Raw genomic sequence first — 22,475 nt, 5'->3', positions numbered from 1 at the left:
GGGAGAGGGTCCCAGATCCATGCTCTTCAGGGCCCGAGCCCGTCCGGTGAGAAAGACCTTGAGGTCCCGATACGAGGGGGGTTCCGTAGAAGAGCCAAGCTTGACCTCCCAAGCTTCTCGTGTGTGTGGGTCGAGCCGGTGCACGATGAGGTGCACCAAGAGGTGATCGATCCCAGTGTTGGACTGGCGCGCCCAGTGCCTGCAGGGCATTGAGGGCCTCCGCAGTGGTGTTGAGAATAGCATTAAGTTCGCGTGCCGATCGGGAAGCCAGGGGTTTGATGGCGAACAGTCGCTCCACCTGCGATGAGATCAGGAGACGCTTGTTCTCGAACCGCTTGACGAGTAAATCCCAGGCCGCTGCAAACGAGTCCTCCGCGACAGGCAGATTTGAGATGAGCTGAGCAGCCTCCCCTGTGAGGCTGGTCCGGAGATAATGCATCTTCTCTACGTTAGAGATGTCAGGGTTCCTGCCGACCAGAGATGAGAAGAGATCGTGGAAGGGTCTCCACGTCGGGAAGTCTCCGGAGAACTGGGGAGGGAGATCTCCGGGAGATGGCTGCGTGCCGATGCCCCTCCGACGAGAGATAAATTTGCTAATTGAGCTCCCGAAAGGGGGTTCGATCAATCCTTCTCCTCGATAAGATGGGTGAATGTAGCCTTGACCTCGGCGTAATATTGCAAACACCGGTCATACACTCCGTCCTTAAAGTAGTCTAGCTCCAGCAGCGAGTCCAGCTTCGAATCAGAGAAGCGCTCGTGCTGCTGGTCGAATTTGTCCCAGTAGTTGTCGATCAACGATAACTTGACCTTCAATGAGGCGAGGGGGAGCGAGAGAAACTCCGATTCCTTGGCCTCGAGCGCCACCGACTTTATGTAGGTGAAGCGGTTCATCTGTAACGATATTTTGGCCGCGACGGGAGACATGCTTCCTGTAAGTAATGATGCCGCGTGAGAGTAACCCCAATTTAGCCGATCGGCTGGTCGGAGAGGCGGTGCCGTCGATCGAGTCTGCGCGCGCAGCCAAGCCCGGGATGTCACCGCGGGGTGTGCCGGTTGTCGTGAGCGGTGAGTGAGCAAGGCGCACGACGGGCGAAGCGGAAAAGAGCGCGTACTGTCCGTGATCCGCGAGCCGAGAACGCGAGAGGTTTTTTGAACCGCGTATAACGAGGAGAGAAGCAGGCCGTTTGAAATATCCGGAACGTCGGAGCGTTCGAGCACGCGTCGCGATGGTGGAGAGCACGTGACAGGGGGAGTTGCACTCGCGAGCGCGGTTCCGCACGGTCACGTGTCTTGCGCGTGCCGAGCACGCTGTCACCGATTCGACGACGATGAGGAGCTTCAGACCACCGCACGGTCACCAGAGATTATGCCCGAAATTGTCCGGTCCGGCGAGCGATACCGAACCGCGAGAGAAAGAGAAAGAGTCACGCCGCACGCCGCAAGACAACGGCGAGAATGTTCGGTGAATTCCGCCGGCCTTTCGATCCCGAAAGCCGCACTGTCCCCGCCGGATCCGGCTCGAAGGACCAAAAAATGTTATAACTCGGCCTAATCTGGTGCCTGTTGAGGACAGGCGGAGAGCACTCCCGTTTGAGGCGATCACTTTGTCGTGCTGGTCGCGCGAGCGCGAACTAATCTGCCGGCTCACGGCCGGGCGCTGGGCGTGGCCGCGACCCGCGATCCACTGTCCAATTCGTGAGTCAATTGTCCACTGGTCGTCGATGTGTTGATCTCGTGATGCACCGTATGCTGATTGCCGTTATATCACTTCCTTCGTACTTGTTCACAAGTCGCTTGGCAAGCTAGAAAAACCGAGGCACGTCCGTCTTGCACAGAGCATCGAGAACTATTGAACCGGAAACGAACTCGGGCGGGCCGAGAAGTGCGTGCGATCTGCCGCGATGATCGATGTATCGACCAGTCGAGCGTAGCCGGTGGGGTCGATCTCTGATTGGTCGGCTCGAGGCAATGGCCGAACGCTGGTCAAAAATGGTATTTTCCGAACAATATATATATATATATGCTCGGATAGTTAAATTTGTCAAGAATAGATTTAGAAAATATCTGTTATAAATTTTAAGTCTATTTTCTATTGCTCAACTAGTGCAGCCATTTCGTTCAGTTATAGAAAACAGACCCTTGAGAAAGTGTCGACAGGAATAATATAACAGGATCTGCAGAACATGATGACAGATTTGACTGCAAAAACTGAGCAGCCGTTTCGTAATCATTTAAATAATTGTATTTTATTTAAATATTTACTAAATGACAGATTCTTTTCGGTTTCTGCAGACAATCTGTTATCAGATTATATCGGCAGAATCTGCCAGCAAAACACGAGTTTAATGCGGATACAGATGATACTGGATCTGTTGTAATATCTGCAAAATTTTGCATTTCTATAAAGCCAATTAAAAGATTAGTGCTAAGAAAAAAACCGAAAAAAACCGGCTAGAATCACGGCTTTAGGATCGCCTTAACCTGCCAATATACTTGCCATGATACTTAAATATGTAAAAGATGCACATTTATGCAATGGGGGAATGTTCCGTCTTCTTTGTAGTCTTCTATTTATTTATGCGGCAATTATGACTCCTTGCGCGAGAAGCACGCAGATACCTATTTAAGTATAAACAAAATATTAGATAGCAAGATTTAAAAATAAAGATAAATATCTTATTTCATATTTTATTAACACAATTGTACGAATATATTATTAAAAAAACTATAATTAAAAACTATACATATTCTACATATAACAAATTGTATGTAACAATCAATTTTAAGAAACTTTAAACCTAAAAGACGAAACAAATATAAACACATGCATATGGATGTATGAGACGCGCACAAAGTCCATAGTTATAAAAAGTTTTACATGACAGTTTTAATTTCAAGTAACATTAAATCTAAAAGATGAAACAATAAATCCATGCATATAACTAAGTGACACACACACACTGTGTGTGTTACACATACGAAATACACAGTTATAAAAAATGTTATGAGAGTTAATTTCAAGAAACCTTAAGCCTAAAAGACTAAACAATAAACTCGTGCATATAAATATATAACACACACACACACACACACACACACACACACACACACACACACACACACACACACACACACACACACACACACACACACACACACACACACACACACACGCACAATATATATAGTTATAAAAAATGTTATGTAGGTGTTAATTTCAAGAAATCTTAAGCTTAAGAGACGAAACAATAAACCCGTGCATGTAGATTATGACGCACGCACACACACACATACAAAATACATATAGTTATAAAAAATGTTATATAACAGTTAATTTCAATAAACCTTAAGCCTAAAAGACGAAACAAGAAATCTATGCATGTAGATATATGACACACACACACAAAACACAAACTTGGAAAAAAAGTACATTACTGTATGGACATACATGCATATAAGTATATATTGTTAAATATATCTTTATTTCTTCTCTCCTAACTCTCAGTCATTTGTCTGTACCTCAGCTACTCGATCCACCTCGGTACGAGCCAAAGAGAAAGCGAGAAAGAAGAAAAATTTTCTATAATAATTAACCCTGTATGATTTTATGGAATATATAAATCGTAAACCTAAAGAACAAACGGGAAATAATAAGTTATAAAAGATAATCCATCATTTGACTACTAATTAGCCGAATTTCATAATAATGCGCATATTATAGTGAAAATAAGACTGCATGCATACAAACAAGTAAAAAATAAGTCAGAAATGAAAAGTATTATAAATGTAAAATATTAAGAAATTTTCTATTTTTTTTAGTGACTTTTTATCAACATTTTTGGATACTTTATTATGTTGAGACAAAGTATAGTAAATACGCATGCGCATAAATAGTTTTGTTAAATAAACTGTTGGAAAATTTGGACATGGTGCTTCAAAAGGTACGGCTTGTGCAAGTTTAAATAAATATTTACCAATATTTTTTTAGAAACAATTACTTTCAAAAGTAGTGACAAATATTTTTTCTAATTCATGTATATAAGAACAAAAATTATGACTTGCTACGTTCAAATTTCCAAATTAATTTTCTTCTGTGGTAGTAAAAGAACAATATCTCTCGAAAAAAACAATATAAACTAGTATCATCTATGACAGTTTTGTTTTCATTAAGATAAGTTGTACATTTGTACACGCTTCACATGTATGTATTTGTAGGCATTTCTTAATTAAATACCCGCATACATATCTAAACGCATTTTCTTCTGGCAGGTCCATATTGTAATAGTCATGATTGAAGATGTCTAAAATTGGACGCGCCGAAGATGGAATGAACGCTGAAGATGATGAAGGACTCGAACATGATTCTCCAATTAAATTTAACATTTCATCTGTATCTACAGCACAATTTTGCGTATCTGTCTGTTGTAAAAATTTCATCCTGAATAATTTTTTAAAAGCGCTCGTAAACTGTATTGGTGTTGGATTTAAGCAATTACCGCCTTGTTGTCTAATTGAACCAAAAAAAATTTTAATACAGTCTTGATTTATTCTTCGTGTGCGAAGATATGAAAATCATAACATTTTAATTTATTTCAAAGTAGCATTATACTTCTCATTGTTATTTGCCAGCATTCAAAACAATTAACTCTAACACGTGAACCTTTTTCATTAATTACATTTATATTTTTCATAAAATTTATCATTTGTTCTAAGAAATTAATTTGTTTTTCGCTTCCTGTAAATACTTTTCCATATTCTTTAGGGTTATTTATTGCAGAGGAATTTAAAATATCAAATAATTTGTCAAAATGATCGATGAAATCTATTGTTCCTATACTGCCTCACTTGAAAGAAAGCCAGAGGACATCTGAGTACATATGCCTGCAGCTACGCGATTACTAAAAATTTGAACGGTATATTTGACTTTCATTTTTTAAAAACTGGCAGATTCAATATGATTTTTGGATAGTTTCGGAGCGGTTTTAATCCATTGCTTACTATATCTATGTTATAAAAATCGACAATATGAGTCCATAAAGCAACTTTGTCCATCTCAAATTCTATACGGTTTGTATAAATTATGGCGTGTTCTTTTCATTAAATGGAGATGAGTATCAAATATGTACAATATTTCGAAATCGTCAACTAAAAAAATTGAATTGTTTATTGAAATGCCCAATTCACGAGACAGCTGCATGAAATTAGACCCCATATCCGAAATTAAAGCATGCACGGTAGCACCACAATTATGTAATTTACGTATAATGTCAAATATAATAGGTTTTAATACATCTGCTCTACATGTTGTTTCAACAAAACAAAAGCAAACTGGAAGTTTCCAATCACCTGCAATGCTGCGTAACAACAAAAGCATTTTTTACAGGTTTCGCTGATCTCTCGTTGTATTTTCAAATCCAACTATTTGATCTTGTGAAAGATTATAAAATAAATGAGCTTTTAAACTCATTTCATCGATGAATAATATACAATGACGTTCTAAAGGCGGTAATGAATTTAATTTTACAGATAAAGCGTCAAAAATTTTGTTGTTTATGCCGGGTTTAATTTGCCATGTGTGCGTGAATGAATGTAGACCACAAATGAAAGGTAATGCAAACTGTTTCCTAAGTTCTCGATAATTTCGCAAACTTAAAAAAAATAAGTTTAAAGCAAACCGTTTAAATTCAGGACTATATCTTCTCCCATGTTTGCTTTTAATTTGCGCGTCAATTTGTGCAGATAATAATTGTGCAAAATTAGTCGGTAGTAACTTACAGCCTAATTGACGAAGAATTTCGTGTTCCTTACATTCTTCCTGAGACTTTGCCTTGCTTTCCAGGTTCTCAACTTTCTTTCGAAGCCGTCTAAGTCTTTTACGCAGCATTTTATTTTCTGCTTTTAATTTCAAATGTCGTTCTTTCTATTTCTTCTGCCGCGAAGTTTCTTTTACAGCTAGAGAACACATGCTGCTGGATGTGCTTCTAAACAATAGAGAAATATTATAACATTACAGAAATATATTGCATGTATTGAAAAAAAAATAAAATTATACAACTAGAAAAAATATAAATATATTTAGAAAAATTAAATAACAATTTAAATAATTTTGCAATCCTGTACAGGAAAAAAATAAAGTACAAATAACATGAGAATTTTGAAAACTTCTAAATAAATGTAATTAGATACTAAATATATTATGCAATCATGTAAATAATTATTTTTTACATTTATTTTTATTGTTTTAAAAAATTAAGAGAAAAACGACAAAATAATATAAAATATAAAACTGAGAAATATATTTTAATGCGTGCATGTGTATTTATAAATCAAAATATAATAACTATCATAAACTGTATATCTTTACAAATAATACAATATAATTAAAATGCACACACATATGTTGAATGAAGTAAAAACTTACGGTTTAGCAATTTCAGCATCTCTATTCATGGATAGCGTTGCGTTTGACGTCTGGATACTACTGAAACATATCACATACATTTTTCATATCCTACATTGATAGAAAAATAAAATATATATATATTTTGCAAAAAAAATATATTATAACAGCAAAATCTATTTTTGTTATTATAGAAATATGTTATAATAAGGTATATAGTAGAGATTAAAAAACCTGTTTGTTTCTTTTTGTTGTTCAACAACTTCAATCACTGATTCATCTTCCTTATCATTTCTTTCTTGTGTATGTTCTTCTGATGCTGTTGTCACAAGTGTATTGCTGTAAAAGTTATATTATGGATAGTATTATTATTTAACTCTGCATTTATGTACTCTGCAAAATATACATTTTCTAAAAAAAAAAAAAATGCCAAAATTAATTTAATGATGAAAAAAAATTACCATTGTAACATTGAGAATCACAGATGTTTCCGACATGATCCAAAACAATGCTGGACTCTACAATAAAAAATAATTTTTTAAATAATAAAATATTACATTACAAATGTATAGTATATAAAAATGAAAACCCATATTGCTCATATACATATATACAGGGTGTCCGAAAAATTGCCTACTCCACTTTGGGAGGTAATTCGGGACCCAAAAACAAGCAAAAAAGTTCATACAAACATAGGTCCGGAAATGAGCCGTTTCCGAGTTATAGCCACTTTTATGTTCAAAAATCGTAAAATTTTATTTTTAATTTTTTTTAATTACAATTACCAAATTCTCTCAAGTTTTTGTCTACATTTCGAAAAGACGCTATTCCCGGTACATCTCGATTTGGAAAAGACTGGATGTATAATCTTCTTGCCTCGGCAGCATTACTTTGAGCAAGACCACACATAAGATGCATATCAGCTAATTCATTAAAACTTAAACGATCCATTGATATGAATACGGAAAGATTAGATACAACCTAAAAGTAAGGTGTTGTTAAATAATAATTTGAAACTTATTGAAAAGCCGTGATTTACTTACTGATTTTGAATAGGCGTGAAAACAACTGATTTCAAGTATCCGTGAAAACAACTGATTTTGAATAGCCGTGAAAACAACTGATTTTGAATAGCCGTAAAAACAACTGATTTCAAGTAGCCGTGAAAACAACTGATTTCTTTTAAAAATAATGTAATCGTATTTACAAATATTGAAAAATTGAAAAAAAGAAATAAAAAAATTAAAATTAAAAAAATTAAAAATATTTAAAAATAAAAATTTTTAATTTAAGAAATAATTAAGAAAGAAGGATGCCAAGCGGATTCTAAATTACGATTTTTGAACATAAAAGTGGCTATAACTCGGAAACGGCTCATTTCCGAACCTATGTTTGTATGAACTTTTTTTCTTGTTTTTGGGTCCCAAATCACCTCCCGAAGTGGAGTAGGCAATTTTTCGGACACCCTGTATATACCAATATTGTCGCTCTGAATATATGGTTGTATTATTTCGTCCGATTGAACAATGTTGTGTTTATTATAGGTAATGTCTGTTTAATTTTTCTTTGGTGGAAGAGAACAAATCTTTTCTGCATTTACAAAATATTTATTAATGGTACTGATTATATTTTTCTTCTGCTCTCGATATATAATAATTGTTGAAATGTTTGGTTACTTACCAACCTCTGCTTCAGGACTTAAAATAACTGTGCTAGGTACAGCTACAGAAAGTAACCTTATCTTTTTATTTGCGACAGTGTAATGTTGTGGATGAAAATGACGTGTACACACAAAAACTTGGGACACATTATCCGCAAACTTCTAACCACTGTTTACGATTCTGCTGATGTTGGTTTGGGAAGCTTGAAATAAGAATTATTTTATTAGTGACAGCACTCTTTTCTTTCAGTTTTATGTATTAAAACGTATTATACTTATATATGTATTTATTTGACATAGTGGACGCAAAGTTAATTTATTTGTTTACATACATATACATGTAATACTTACTGGTGCAAAGAAATGTGCTTATTTTTATCAAATTTGTAATCGCATTAACACTTTCTTTTACTCATTTTAGTAAAAAATTGGTACGTTTTAAAATGGTCCCAAAAACGTAAAAATTATTAAATTTATATATAATAATAATATGTATCACAGTACAACTAAATACTATTTGATGCAATTAAGGGGGTAGCCTGGTGTAGAACGCCAAAAGCAAGCTCTTTTTCTGGATTTTTTTAAAAAGAAACTACTTAATATATATTTTTGCAATTAACACCATTTATTGTGTACATATTGAAATGTTCAAATTAATTTTTTTGAATAAATATATGTAAGTACACAGTAGTTATGCGATCAAATACGAAGGTGGCTTCAAAAATTCTTTCTGAATGGCGTACACTCTAGCATTCCGTAGAACAATCGAAAACTAAAAAAAATTTTTTTTGTAAAGTTTATGAGTGTAGTTTCTAGTTATACCTAAAACATAATTTGTTTTATCATAAAAAATTTTAAAAATAGTGGTTTGAAAAAAAAAATTTTTTTTTGCATAAATTTTGCACTTTCTTTTGTTTATAACTTTTTTTGAACAAAATTTTTAGTACATATTGTAGGTATAAGTTCAAGGCAATTTAATTACCTTTAATTAAAAAAAAAAAAATCTGGATCCATCAAGAATATTTTGAGTTATCGTGTACGCCAATTTCAAAAACATGGTTTTGAGAAAAACGCGTTTGAAGTTTTCGAATAAGAAAGAAGGTTGATAAAAGCTTATTATTGTTGATTTACCTATACTTTTTGGTCAATCTGCTCCATATAATATCCCCTCAACTTCTTCATACAGCTCGTTTTGCTCCAACTGCCGTTCTTTATGTATATTTTTTAGTTCGCGAGCAATGCTTTTACTTCGACGATTCTGGTCGAACGGTCGTACGGCTATTATTAATTTTGTCGGCATAATCTCTGCATGCTGTCCCAATAACTATTTCCAAATCTGACATTATGTTTAGCACTGACAGATAGCCTTCGTTAAATATTCCAGCTGCTATGTAAGCAACAATCTCTATGATCTTCCGGCTGCAGTGGAGGTGTTTTGGAGCAAACCGCCAAACAGTAGAGTTGAAACTCTCGTTCGCATTTTGGATATGCCCACCCAAACACCTTTCAAGCAGCTCTTTCTTCGACAAATCTTCACAAATCAACCGGCAACGAGCCTTTTCAAAGACCGTTGAGAGCTCCCCCCCAGCATCCTGCTCCTCGGAGCGCTCGACCATGCGCACCGATCGAGCTCATTTTAGCCCGCTAAAATCTAAATTCATGCTTAGGGTTTAAGGAGCGTATTCTAGAGATAGAATACTATCAATTTAAGCAAAAAAATTTGATTTTTTGAAGCCGCTACACCAGGCTACCCCTTTAACAGAAATTTCAGGTTATGGGCTCGAGGCACCGGTTACCCTTTCTACCTTCAGTTCCCCACTCACCGATCTGCCCATCAGTTGCCGAGCATGCGCATAAGTGGCAAGGCAACTGTGGATAGAGACAGTGATTGTCGGCACCGTAGTGTTTCGACCCGTTTTCTGTCGACGCTGGCAATATAGTAGTATTATATATATGCTCGCTGGAAGGAGATGGCGCGGGGCCGAGTGCGGAGCGCCAAGCGGTGAGTAGCGAAGTTGCAAGCGCGGCGACGAATGAGAAGCCGAGTGAGGCGGCGGGCCAATCACTCGATGTAGTAGATAGGGATAGCGTAATCGAAGGCAATGTGGAGGATGGGAAAGGGAATAGTCTGGAAACCCCGGTTATTAGATTCTTGTCTACAGAAGGGGTAGGTAACCCAAGTAGCAAAGTGGTCTTAAGGACGTCCTAATAACGTCCTTGGACGTCAATAAGACGTCCAAGACGTCAATAAGACGTCTTTAGACGTCATCTTTGCTACTGGGGAAGAGAAGGAGGAGATCAAACAGGGAAATGTTGGACAAAGAGAAGGGTATACCCAAGGAATACATAGAGAAGTGGTTTCGCCAGGGGGTGGGGGGGTAGACATGACACGAAAAGTTAGAAAGAAGAGAAAGACAGCATCAGAGGAGGATGGCAGTGACCGAGATGAGACTGACTCCGACTTGGGGTCGGTGTTCGAATTTGAAGGAGCATGGATGGACAGAATGGACAGACAAGAAAGCATTATTACAGAGCTGCAGAAAATTCTGGGGGGGGGGGGGGGGGGGGGGGGGGGGGGGGGGGTGAAAGAGGAGGTGACAAAGCTGAAGAGAGAAAGGGTAAATGAGATTGAGAAACTGGAGAAAAAGATAAAGATGGAAAGAGATGAGTTAAGGGAGGAGATGAAAAGGAAGGAGACAAAGTGGGAAGAAGAGAAGAAACTGCTATGGAAGAAGATTTTCAAACTGGAGAATGGTGAGACTAGAGAGGAGGAAATGGTGGTGGTGGAGGGGGGAAAAGAGGAAGAAAAATCTCATTCTTGGAGTAAGATAGTGAGGAGAGAAAAGAAGACGAAAACAGGAATAAAAGAGACAGCTTTGGAAGCCAAAGTGCAGGAGCTACTGGATTGGAAACAGGAGAATCAGGTGCAGAAAAGAAAAAGAAGTTTGAGGATCAGCAACCTGAAGTGGAACGGTAGAAATCCGCTGCAAAAAGCAAAGAAGTTTCTCCAGGAGAAGTTTAGTCTGGGCCATTTGGTCGAGGACGCTTGGTGGGAAGGAAAGTCAAGTGAGGGGAGATTGGGTGTTCAAGTGAAGGACCTGGCAGCAAAGATGGAGATACTAAGAAGGAAGAAGGAGTTAGGGAAGAAGCCGAATTTCATGAATGAGTTGCTATCCAAGGAGGAGGAGGAAATTTAATGGAGACTGAGAGGCATCGCGAGGTCAGTTAAAGGATGGGGGAAGCATACCAATGTCAGATTCAGGAGAGTCTTTTTGGTGGATAGATGGTTTAGTTAGAGACAGATTGAGAAAAAAGAACATGCCTTGCTGTTGGAGCAAACGGAGGAGAAATTTCGGAGTAAGGGAGGAAGAGCAGAAGAAGGAAACGCCCGAAAAGTCGCGGCAGAGACAGCGGGATCTGAGAAGCCCGAGTCCCGACAAGGTTAGGGGCAAAATTAAGATAGGGTTCTGGAATGTAGCCGGGCTTAAGGGAAAAGGGGTAAACTTTTGGGAGTTTATAAGACAGCTGGACTTTGTTGGTATGGTGGAGACTTGGATAAGGGAGGATGAGGGGGAAGTTTGGATAAGGAATCTACCTTCTAAGTTCGACTGGCACGTGCAATATGCAGTGAGAGAGCAGAGCAGAGGTAGGGGAAGTGGGGGAATAAATATTGGAAACAGAAAAAGTGTAATGATGACGGAGGAGGTCGACGACGGTAGGAGAGGCTTGGTGAAGTGGATGGGACGAGGAGGTGGTTACAAGTGGACAATTAGTACGGTTTACGCTAAGGATGGTCCCAAGAAATTTAAGGAAGACGTAGCTAGCCCGGAGCAGCAGCGTCCGGAAGAGCTGATGATAATTAGAGGGGACTTTAACGTCTGGACTGGAGAAGAAGAGGGGGTGTTCAGGGATGGAGTAGTAGAAGGAAAAAGGTCTAAGGACAAAAAGGTCAGCAAGGAGGGAGCGTGTTTGTTAGAATGGGTAGAGGAAGGGGGATGGTGTCTGGCCAATGGTACAAAGCAGGGAGATGAAGAGGAAGAATTCACGTACGTAGGGGCGAGAAGGGCGTCGGTTATAGATTATTTGTTAGTTAACACAGAAGGGTAGGACTTGCTAGAAGAATTTGAGGTCAAAAGTAGAATAGAATTAGACCATATGCCTTCGGTGAGTATATGGACGTCGAAAAAAGGCCTGAAGGGGGAGGGGAGAAAGGAGGAAAGGAACAGGCAGAGAGAATAATACAGTGCTGGGACGAGGAGAGCACAAGAATTTTTGCTGGAAGAACGGAGGAGATTAGTCTGTCTGAAGGGGGTTTGCTGGAGAAATGAGAGGAACTAAGAGGTAAGGTGAGTAAGGCGGTAGTAGAGAAGAAGGTCAGATGGAGAAAAAGAAAGCTAGGTTACAAGAAATGGTGGGACAAAGAGTGCACCAGAAAGAATAGAAAGGCAGAAAGAAAGCTAAAGAGATGGAGGATAGGGGAAAGCAAGGAAGCGGCGTTGCAGGTGAAAAGGGAGTTAGCGGAGCTCTGTGAGAAGAAGAGAGAAGAGTGGAGTAAAAGGGAAATAGAGGAGTTGAATGGAATTAGGACGGAGACAGTGGAAATATATCAACAAGGAAAAGAAGGTCAGGGACAAGGTGAGTAAAGAGATTTCCATGGAGGGTTGGAGGCAGCATTTTATGGGTATGTTAGAGGGGACAGATGAAAGGATTTTAGGGGGGAAAAGGAGAGAGGGTGACGACGAGGAGGACCTCACGGACGAAAAAATCGAAAAACAGATAAAAAGATTGAGAAGGGGGAAAGCGGCGGGGCAGAATAGTATAACGAGTGAGGCTTGGAAGTTCTGCAGGGAACAGGTGAGAGAAAGGCTGAAGGAGGTGATCAAGGGGGTGTGAAGAGGTGAAGGTTGGCCGGATTCGTGGAAGGAGGGAGTAATCTCCCCGCTGTATAAAAAGGGGGATAAACAATCCCCCGCTAATTACAGAAGAATTACCCTACTAAGTACGGCCTATAAGATCTATGCGGTGGTGCTGGCAGAGAGATTGATGAAGGATGTGGTGGAGAAGCAGATTCTTCTGGAGACCCAAGCTGGCTTCCGGAAGTGAAGAGGTGTAATGGATCACATCTTCATCTTGAACCACCTGGTCGACAGGGAGCTGAAAGGGTAAACATCCCGTTTAGGGGAACCACCTCCGATGGCCTTGACCTTCACATATGTTGTCAAGGTCACCCTCCTGAGTGACCTTCAGAAGGTTTTAATCGGGGGTCGCTTTTAATTAAAAAGTTATAAACAAAAAAAGTTTTGAAAATATAGCAGTTATTTTAAGTATTGAGAGGCATAAACGACTAATATTACGTTTTTCTTTAAAGCAGAGAATACTTTATTTCGCGAGAAAGTCGCTGTTTTACCAAAACACAACATTTAAAGCAGTAAATTGTTGATAAATTGAAGTCTTTTTGTTAAAGCAGAGAATACTTACATGGGTTAAATGACGCGCTTTAAACAGTTGAATACTTTTAAAGCGCGTCATCTAACCCATGTGGCATCTCGCATATTAACTTTCCACGCATGAAAAGTTCAGGCATACACTTTCCACGCGAACCGAGGTTCACCCACACCCCCCTGCTTTCGGGGGAGGTGCGGTAGCCCCAAAATAGTTCACGCATACACTTTTCACGCGAACCGAGGTTCACCCACACCCCTCCCCTGCTTTCGGGGGATGTGCGGTAGCCCCGAAATGGTTTACGCATGGGTTAGTTGACGCGCTTTAAACAATTAAATACTGTTAAAGCGCGTCATCTAACCTATGTAAATTAGTGACGCGCTTTAAACAGTTAAATACTTGTAAAGCGCGTCATTTAACCTATGTATTTTCCAAATTTTTTTTGTTAATAACTTTTTAACGAATAACGAGCGACGGCTAAAACCACGGTCTTACATACAGGTCTGGACACTGCTATGGTGGGGGTAGGTCGCAGATAGTCGCCAAAAATTGTTTGTCTCTTGGCCGCGAGAGTCGCTGCGGTAGGGTAGTAAACAGAGATAGAAATATAGTCGCTCTCTGTCTGTCTTATATAATTGTACATAACCACATAACGTAGCGTAGCTTGCTATCGAAGATATAGAAAGAGTGAAAAAGTGACCGAGTCTCATCGAAACGTGAACGTGTTCAGACGTGTTTCGTCCAGAAACATTTTTGAGAACGTATCCTACAGTATATTAAAGTACGTGGTATGTGAAAATGCCTAAGTCGTTCGTCTCTTACAAAAAAGTATTACTAGTTGGTTAGTAATAAATACTTATTTTGTGTATTAATAATACTAAAATTAAGTATTTATTAGTACTTGAATCACTGTCATCCAAATACTGCATAGTATTTTATTACTGGTCAGTAATTTATGAAAGTAGTATTTAATACAGGACGAGTATTGAATACTTAGTATTTTTCTGATGAGAAAGCATTTAATACTAGGTGAAAAATACTTGTGTAATAAATACTTGTGTTGAATTACTGATGAGTATTTCAATGTTAGTACTGAAGTACTGAACCAAGGATTCCATGTGTAATAAATCACTGGCTAGTATTTTAATATTAATACTCAAGTACTGAACTGAATATTCCATGTGAAATTAATCACTGATCAGTACTACAATTTGTATAGAAACATTATAATGGGTAATTCCTGATAATATTAAGGAAAAGAGATAAAAGTAAGGCACAAATACATTTTATATGAAGGTCTGTATTAATTCGTCGTGATAAAAGTGTACAAGTTTTGAAATAATACTGAGGATATCATTTTAATATCCAATTCAAAATTTTATTACTCTTTTTAAACTGAATTTGTTTCTTAAGATGATTTTTGAAAAATTATATATTTGCGCTGGTTATGACACATGTAGACTATATATAACACTTACATCAAATTAAGAAGTAGTCTACCACGTAAGGCAGTTGGCTCACGATCCAGAGGTCCCGAGTTCGATCCCACCAAGGTAAGTGTGTTTTTCAAATACGAGAAAATATTTATAATTATAGACTGCATTTTAAGAAAACAAATTTAGTTATAAAATAGTAATAAAATTTCGAAAAAAAATAATTTTTTTTTATGCCGGGTAAATATCGGAAATCGAAATATCGGTGAGTAATTCAATACTAAGCACCAGTAGTTCTGTGTAGTATTAATCACTACCTATAATATTTATCACTACCAGTATTTTCCCAGTATTTCCCAAATAAATATTGACAGTATTAAATCACTGAGATTTTAAGTATTTAGTCAGTAATACTTTTCTGTAAGGGGTCGTGCCGAATTGTAAGTTTGTGTACTGTGAGACTTTGAAACGCTCAGTGTTTCGCGTACCAAAAGACGCCAATCGGTACAAACAATGAGTAACAGCTATTCCGGGCATTGTTACACTAAAGCCGACACACGTAGTTTGCGACAAACATTTTAAAGAGGAAGATATAATCCGTAAATGGATCAAACGAGACTCGAATGGTCGGATTATCGCTCAGGTAAGTTTATATTGAACAAATTGTACATGTGCAAACAGGATGCGATCTCATATTACATAAGTTATATTGAAAAAACCATACAAGTACCCTCAGCTCAGTAAGTTTGCTGTTCCATCAAAGTTTGATGACCTTTCGACAGCAAAGGATTGCGCTGTCCCATCGACTGAATATTTCGGTCATTTAGCTCCAAATAAAGTTACGATTGATGATGTTAACTTTGTTAGAAAGTCGTCAGTTGAGGAGTCCGTCTAAATCGCACACGATTCGATAGATCCATCAATGGAATCTGCCACGTCTTCAAGTGCTACAAGGCAATGGAGCATTTCTGGCGAGTCCGCTGGCTTCATGAACGATTCGGTTCAGCTTATTGGCTCTTCGATCAAGGAGTTTTCTGCTGAAACAAGTATTTATTTTACAACTTAAAAAATATAATAGAATGTATAGTAATTACAACATTAAGTTATTTTAATATTACAGCTACTAACTGCAGTTTTGTGTTACCAATTGTGGATGGCGCCGAATTGGTTTCACCAATGGAATTACAGATACTGATCCTCTGGTGACAGGCCCGGTAGCACTTGAGGAACCAATCGACATATATACATCCGTTACCACAAGGAAATGTAAGTTACTGAGATGAGTCTTTAATGACTCATAAGTGTAAATCATTTAACACTTATGCTTATAAATCGAGACAAAAATTTCTTGAAAAAAGATAAATTATAAAACCCATGGATAAAGCTGCAAAATCTGAAAAAAAATTGTAATTAATACTGAGATACTTACCTTCACTAGTAATATACATTCATTTGATCAGCTAAAAAATCTGAAAAATAAATATAAATTTATACGGATTTTTTATCAATAGTACTCGCTTCATTGTTATAGATGTAAAAAACGAAAGCGGTCGTACCTATCAAAAGATTTGTAGCAAATTACCTGAATATTGGAGCGTTAGCAAGGCACCTGCTACAAACAGAAAAATTATTATATTTACCTACATGATACCGCCAGTTAAGAATGGAAAGCGTTTGCCGGTATCACAAAAATGCGTCATTCTCGACTCGGATAGAAAACTTCAGTTTTACGTTTACGGACGAGACGTTGATTCACAAAAAGCAAATCTTGACGAAACTTTGGAAGGAATCGAAACGCTTCCAAACGTCTTAAACAAATTTAAGGAGATGAACGTTTGCAGAGGCCTCGGCGAAGTTAATATCGATCTTCTTCGAGCTGATACCGTATTTCAAAACGGCATTCGACAGTGGCGCAGCAAAGACTGCAGTCTTTTCTTCAAAAAACGAAGATGCGATAGCTGTATGAAAATGAGGAAGCGCGTACAGGGCATAATAACACGGAATAAAAATCGTAAGAAAAATGGAATTTTTCTAAGAAACATCGGTGCTTCGAATTTCATAGAGCGTCGTAATCTCGTAGCGCTGCGATTAAAATGCCGACGTCAAAAATGTCAACAAAATCGAGCTAAAGAACGCGAGAAACACCTGATGAGCTGTCTAAAAAAACGAAGAACAAATAGTTAATATGCAAGAGAACAAATAGTTAATATGCAACTTTAGATGAGAAATGCTTTGCATTAAACGTTCCAGCTGCTCAACAATTGGCACTAAAAGAAATCGTAGCCGCAGCGAGCAAGAAAAGCACCAAGGGTCGACGTTCTTGAGAAGACTGGATGATGTTGTGTATGCTGATGAACATCCGATCCCCGGGATATTACCAGTTTCTGCGGAAAAACAATATTCTACCACTACCATATTTAAAATCGGTACGCAGGTATTTTTCATTAATTGATATGAAATGCGGCTTTGACGAACGGTTTGCAGAATTACTCAAAAAAGATTTTGCTACAAAAACACCTCTGCAACGACATGGCGTACTGCTGCTCGATGAAATCAATCTACGGAAATCTGTAGCCGTGTGTTCCAAGAATTTGACTTATGTCGGCTTGACAGATTTGGGCGACGATGGGCTGCGATCTTCGGACATAAGCGAACAGGCGACGCATGGTCTCGTTGTAATGTTTCAATTTCTTGCCGATACTTACACGCAGCCAATTGCAGTTTTCGCCTCAAAAAATCCAGTTAAAGGAGAAGAGCTCGCTAAGCTGGTTGTAAAAGGGATTATCTATCTGGAGAGGTGCGGAACGACAATCCACGGTGTTATTGCTGATGGTGCTGCAACAAACCAGAAGATGTGGTCGCTTCTGAAAGTTAGGGGTACAATGCAAGACACCAAGACATGGTTTACTCACCCCTTAGACGATGAAAAAAAAGTGTTCGTTTTCTCCGACACGCCGCATGTGATTAAAAACATACGAAATCGGCTGTTGAACCAAAAGAAACTGCGGGTAATTTTTTATTTATACTTACCGTATTAAAAAAAAAACATGTAAAAATTAAGGAACTAGTGGACTGACCCTCTAATAACTGATACATACTACTATTGACAACGACATAATAACTAGTCTATTACACATATTTTATGTTACTCTTTTATAGCTTAATTCGGAGAACTACATTCGTTGGCAATACTTTGAGACGTTGTATGAGCTCGATACAAACCATCCAGGAAATGCCCGTGCATGTCCAAAAATAACGGAGCGACATGTACACATGGATAACGCATCAAAAATGCGCGTTCGATTAGCGACCCAGGTATATGTACACGTGATCAGTTCGACGAGGAAGAAACATGTTTGTTGTTTCTGCTTTATATTCCTAAAAATACTTTGTGTCTTCTAGATCTTTAGCAACTCTGTCGCGCAAGGGCTAGCGTTCTACTTGTCGCATAACTGCAAAGCCCTTGCCGGATTCTAAGCGACGATTGCATTTTGCAAACAAGTAAACGACATGTTCGACGCACTTAATCGCAAATTGCCAAATCAAGGACTTGCTCCGGAATGTAATGACTTCAAGGTAAAATAATGACTAAATTATAGTTTATTCGTTTTTATCTTAAGAATATCATGAACTCCATACGCATAGTATTATGATATAGGGTCATTTTTTATACAAACTGCAAGTAATAAATTATTATACACATTCTTTCAAATATTTTGCATTAGGTGTTGAAGGATTCGTTGCAATGGCTGAACAACTGGGAAACTGCAATGGTGAAAAAAGAAATCAAACCCAATGAGTTTCTCACTACTACAACATCGAGAGGGCTTCGGATCACGCTCCAATCTACACTACATATGTGCCGCTATCTTATCGAGAAATTTAACTTCGACTACTTATTGACTGGAAAAGTCAACCAAGACAATTTAAAGGTACTTTTATATTCGATGAATTATGAGCAAACTTTCAACATATGTACGCAATCTAGATCTAGTTTTGCTAGTTGGTATTTTATACATCTTAAACGTACACTACTTATCTGTTTCTTCAGAAATTCTTCGGCACGATATGCCAGTCTGCGGGATGTAACGATCACCCGAACTGCCCGACATCCCTCCAGCTTTACAAACTTTTGTCCGTATACAGCGTAATCAAACCTCCAAAATTTAGCAATTGCACTGTATCTGATGACAGATTGCCATCAAATTTGATTAAAATCAGCGATTTAAAAGCCGTATTCGGTGAAAAAGGTGAGGCCAAAAGTTCCATGTATTTTCGAGAGATTCAGAAGAAACTTGACACAGTTTTGGAGTACGAAAATTGGGAGGCCGACGATCTCATTGAAGACTACGATCTTATTACTGCCCATGATTATGATCTATCCCTTATTCTTGATTACATAATTTATTATGTTACAGGTTTTTAATTTTAACAAAGTTTTTCCGCTTTGCACTAAAACCTTTGGATCCTTAACGCATACTAACACTGCTTATTTTTCTATTAATTTTCTGCCATGCTTTGTTGTTTATAGATATTTGTTTATAGATACTTCATATAGAGCTCTGTAGAGCTCTATACGAAGAGCTCTGGTCCTATTTTTTCAAATCTTTAACTAACACTAACTGCATAACATTACACTTTCAAGTTATTTGTGTAAACAGATACTTAAGCGATATCAATCGTGCGCGACTTGTGTAGGAGCGATCAAATTGGACTCCAGTTGCACCTCTTCTGTCAGTCAATTAGTTCAACTGAAATCCCGAGGCGGTTTAATTCACGCGAATTTACATTTTTTTCATCTCATCCGCTACGTAGAAGAAATATTTGCAAAATATTCATCTTCGATTAACGTGTTCGATCAAACGCTTGAAGAAGTCCTCGAGACCTACAGCTTTACCTTCCCTTGTAAAGATCATGCTTCCGAGGTGTTTTCATACGCGATAATTTATTATATCCGATTAAGGATGCGACAGAATGCTCACCAACAGAATTTGAAAATGAGAAAGCAATTCGTCGTACAAAAAAAATTGTCAAAACTGACGAATCAATAAAGTATTTGCAACAAATAAAATGGACTTATTTTTTTTTCCTGAAATTTTATTAACCAACTCTAACTAAAACTCCTCCTCTTCAGCTGCATATCACTCACGGTCTTATATCACCTACAAAAAATACTTTACTAATGAACTGTTAGGCAAGCAACGTTATGTGGTTATGTACAGTTATGTAAGAGAAACAGAGAGCGACTATATTTCTATCTCTGTTTAGTACCCTACTGCAGCGACTCTCGTGGCCAAGAGACAAACAATTTTTGGCGACTATCTGTGACCTACCCCCACCATTGAAAATTGACCAAGTGTCCAAACCTGTATGTAAGACCGTGGCTAAAACCTTCTGAAGGTCACTCGGGGTCATGACCTTGACAACATATATCAAGGTTATTGAAATCATTGAGGTCGCCAAACTTTTTTTTGTTAATAACTTTTTAATAAAAAGCGACCCCCAACTAAAACCTTCTGAAGGTCACTCAGAAAGGTGACCTTGACAACATATGTGAAGGTCAAGGCCATCGGAGGTGGGTCCCCTAAACGGGATGTTTACCGGAGTGTGTTATGGAGGGTGATGGACGAGAGAGGGGTAAGGAGAGGACTAACGGAGAGAGTGAAGCAAATTTACCAGGAAACCCGTAACAGGGTTAGGGTGGGAAACAGGGAGTCAAGCTCCTTTTGGACGACAAAGGGAGTGAGACAAGGATGCCCTTTGAGCCCGCTGCTGTTCTCCATCTTTATATCAGATCTGGAGGTGGAGTTGGCCGGGGGGTTGGTAGGAAGCATGAGAATTGGGCAGGGCAGGATTTGAACACTGGCCTACGCGGATGATATCGTTCTGCTGGCCAGAGAGGAGGAGGCGCTAGAGGAGATGATTAAGAAGCTGGAGAAGTACTTGAGGAAGAGGAAGCTGGAATTGAACGTGGGAAAATCCAAGATCCTGAAATTCAGAAAAGGAGGGGGTGTGGAAAGAGAGGAAGACTGGTACTGGAAAGGCCAGAAGATTCAAGATGTGAAGGAGTTTGAATACCTGGGCTTCATATTGCAGAGAAATGGAGGTCATACAAAGCATATTAGGGAGAGGGTAAGAAGAGCAACGTCAGTGATAAAGAAGATGGAGCTTGGGAGAAAAGAAGTTTGTGAACGATTGGGGGAGGAGGATGATGTTGTTCGACAGCTTAGTAGGTAGCGTGTTGGTATATGGGGCAGAAGTGTGGGGTTGGTTAGAGCATGGTAACGTGGAAGGGGTGGAGGCACAGTATCTGAGATGGTCACTGGGCCTGGAGAGATGCACACCAGGTTATGTGGTCCTGGAGGAAACCAAGAGGGACAAGATAAGTATTAGGACGGCCAAGCTGGCGGTGAACTTTGAAGAAAAGGCAAGACAAGGATATGGTCGGAGAAGATGGGTGGTGGAATGTATTAAGAAAAGAGAGGGAAAAGGAACATTGACAAGAGGGAGTTCGGAGAGAGAGGAATACTTAAGTAGGTGTGGAGTACAAGAGGCGGATCTGGATCAATGGAGAGAACGGGGAAGATGTGTGGCAGAAGAGCTAAGTAGTAAAGATAGAAGGCGACAAATGGAAGAGCAAGAGATACTAATTGAGGGGGCCAGATACAATAAACGATACAGGAGGATCAAGGTGGCTGGACCACAGTATATACAGTAGCGCAACTCTCTGTCGGCGCCTTTGATGTTAGTGTTGTCCAAAATAGAGTGCGCATGCGCGAAATAAGTAAGCGCCCACTAATACCAACTGAACGGCCACGTACAGCAGACACAACTGTTGAGTGTCGTCTTATCGACACGCTACGCTGATTCGTTGGGTCTAAAAGTATAAGAGCCAATCACGTGCTATGCTACTGAGCGGTTTTGCTGAACGCGCCCAACGTCTTTCTCTGAATTTCTTTCTCAATTGCTCTTCCTTTCTCCGCTCTCACTCCACTTTTACATGAAATTAATCTGAATTTAATAAAAATAATGAAGATAAATATTTATTATGTATTAAAAATAAGAAAAAAATACAAAAATGAGAAAAAATAAAATTATATTGCAGATATGTGATTGCAGATTAAATAATATAAATGTATTGAGGTAAATTATTAAAAAATATAATGTTACATAACATATATTGAACAACCGAAAAGCAAAATATAATATTTTATACATTATTCTTATAAGAAAACAATTATAATTATAAAATATTTAATATAAAATAGTTTTATTACATTAAATAAAATAAATAAATGATTTAATTATGCATCCAAAATAAAAATAAGATATATATTCATGCTTAATTTAAAATGCGATAAATGAAATTTTAATTTTAATACGACGATATGTTAATGTTACATTTTAAAATAATTTTATGTATACCTATACAAAAAGAATATAAATACCTGTAATAAATATAACTGCAATATATTAAAAGTACATGTTTCATTAATGTAGGATTGGGATAAGATACAAGATTGTTTAGTTATTCTCTATT

At 38.3% G+C, this 22,475-nt stretch overlaps 2 protein-coding genes across 2 annotated transcripts; both read left to right on the top strand.

Annotated features, from left to right (window-relative positions):
- The first annotated feature begins 17,162 nt into the window (after positions 1-17,162).
- LOC112457862 lies at positions 17,163-18,794 on the top strand. The gene is made up of 5 exons (XM_025021160.1): positions 17,163-17,361; positions 17,420-17,943; positions 18,095-18,250; positions 18,338-18,511; positions 18,661-18,794. Exons 1-4 carry the CDS (start codon positions 17,163-17,165, stop codon positions 18,410-18,412), a joined length of 954 nt encoding a protein of 317 aa, XP_024876928.1. The 3' UTR covers positions 18,413-18,511; positions 18,661-18,794.
- On the top strand, positions 18,446-19,518 carry LOC112457861. The gene is made up of 3 exons (XM_025021158.1): positions 18,446-18,511; positions 18,661-18,867; positions 18,987-19,518. Exons 1-3 carry the CDS (start codon positions 18,446-18,448, stop codon positions 19,359-19,361), a joined length of 648 nt encoding a protein of 215 aa, XP_024876926.1. The 3' UTR covers positions 19,362-19,518.
- The last annotated feature ends 2,957 nt before the right edge of the window (positions 19,519-22,475 follow it).

The sequence above is a fragment of the Temnothorax curvispinosus genome, unplaced genomic scaffold, assembly GCF_003070985.1.
Source record: "Temnothorax curvispinosus isolate PA1 unplaced genomic scaffold, ASM307098v1 QBEX01008390.1, whole genome shotgun sequence".
Classification (NCBI taxonomy): Eukaryota; Metazoa; Arthropoda; class Insecta; order Hymenoptera; family Formicidae; genus Temnothorax; species Temnothorax curvispinosus.
This window is presented reverse-complemented; position numbering and strand designations above follow the sequence as displayed.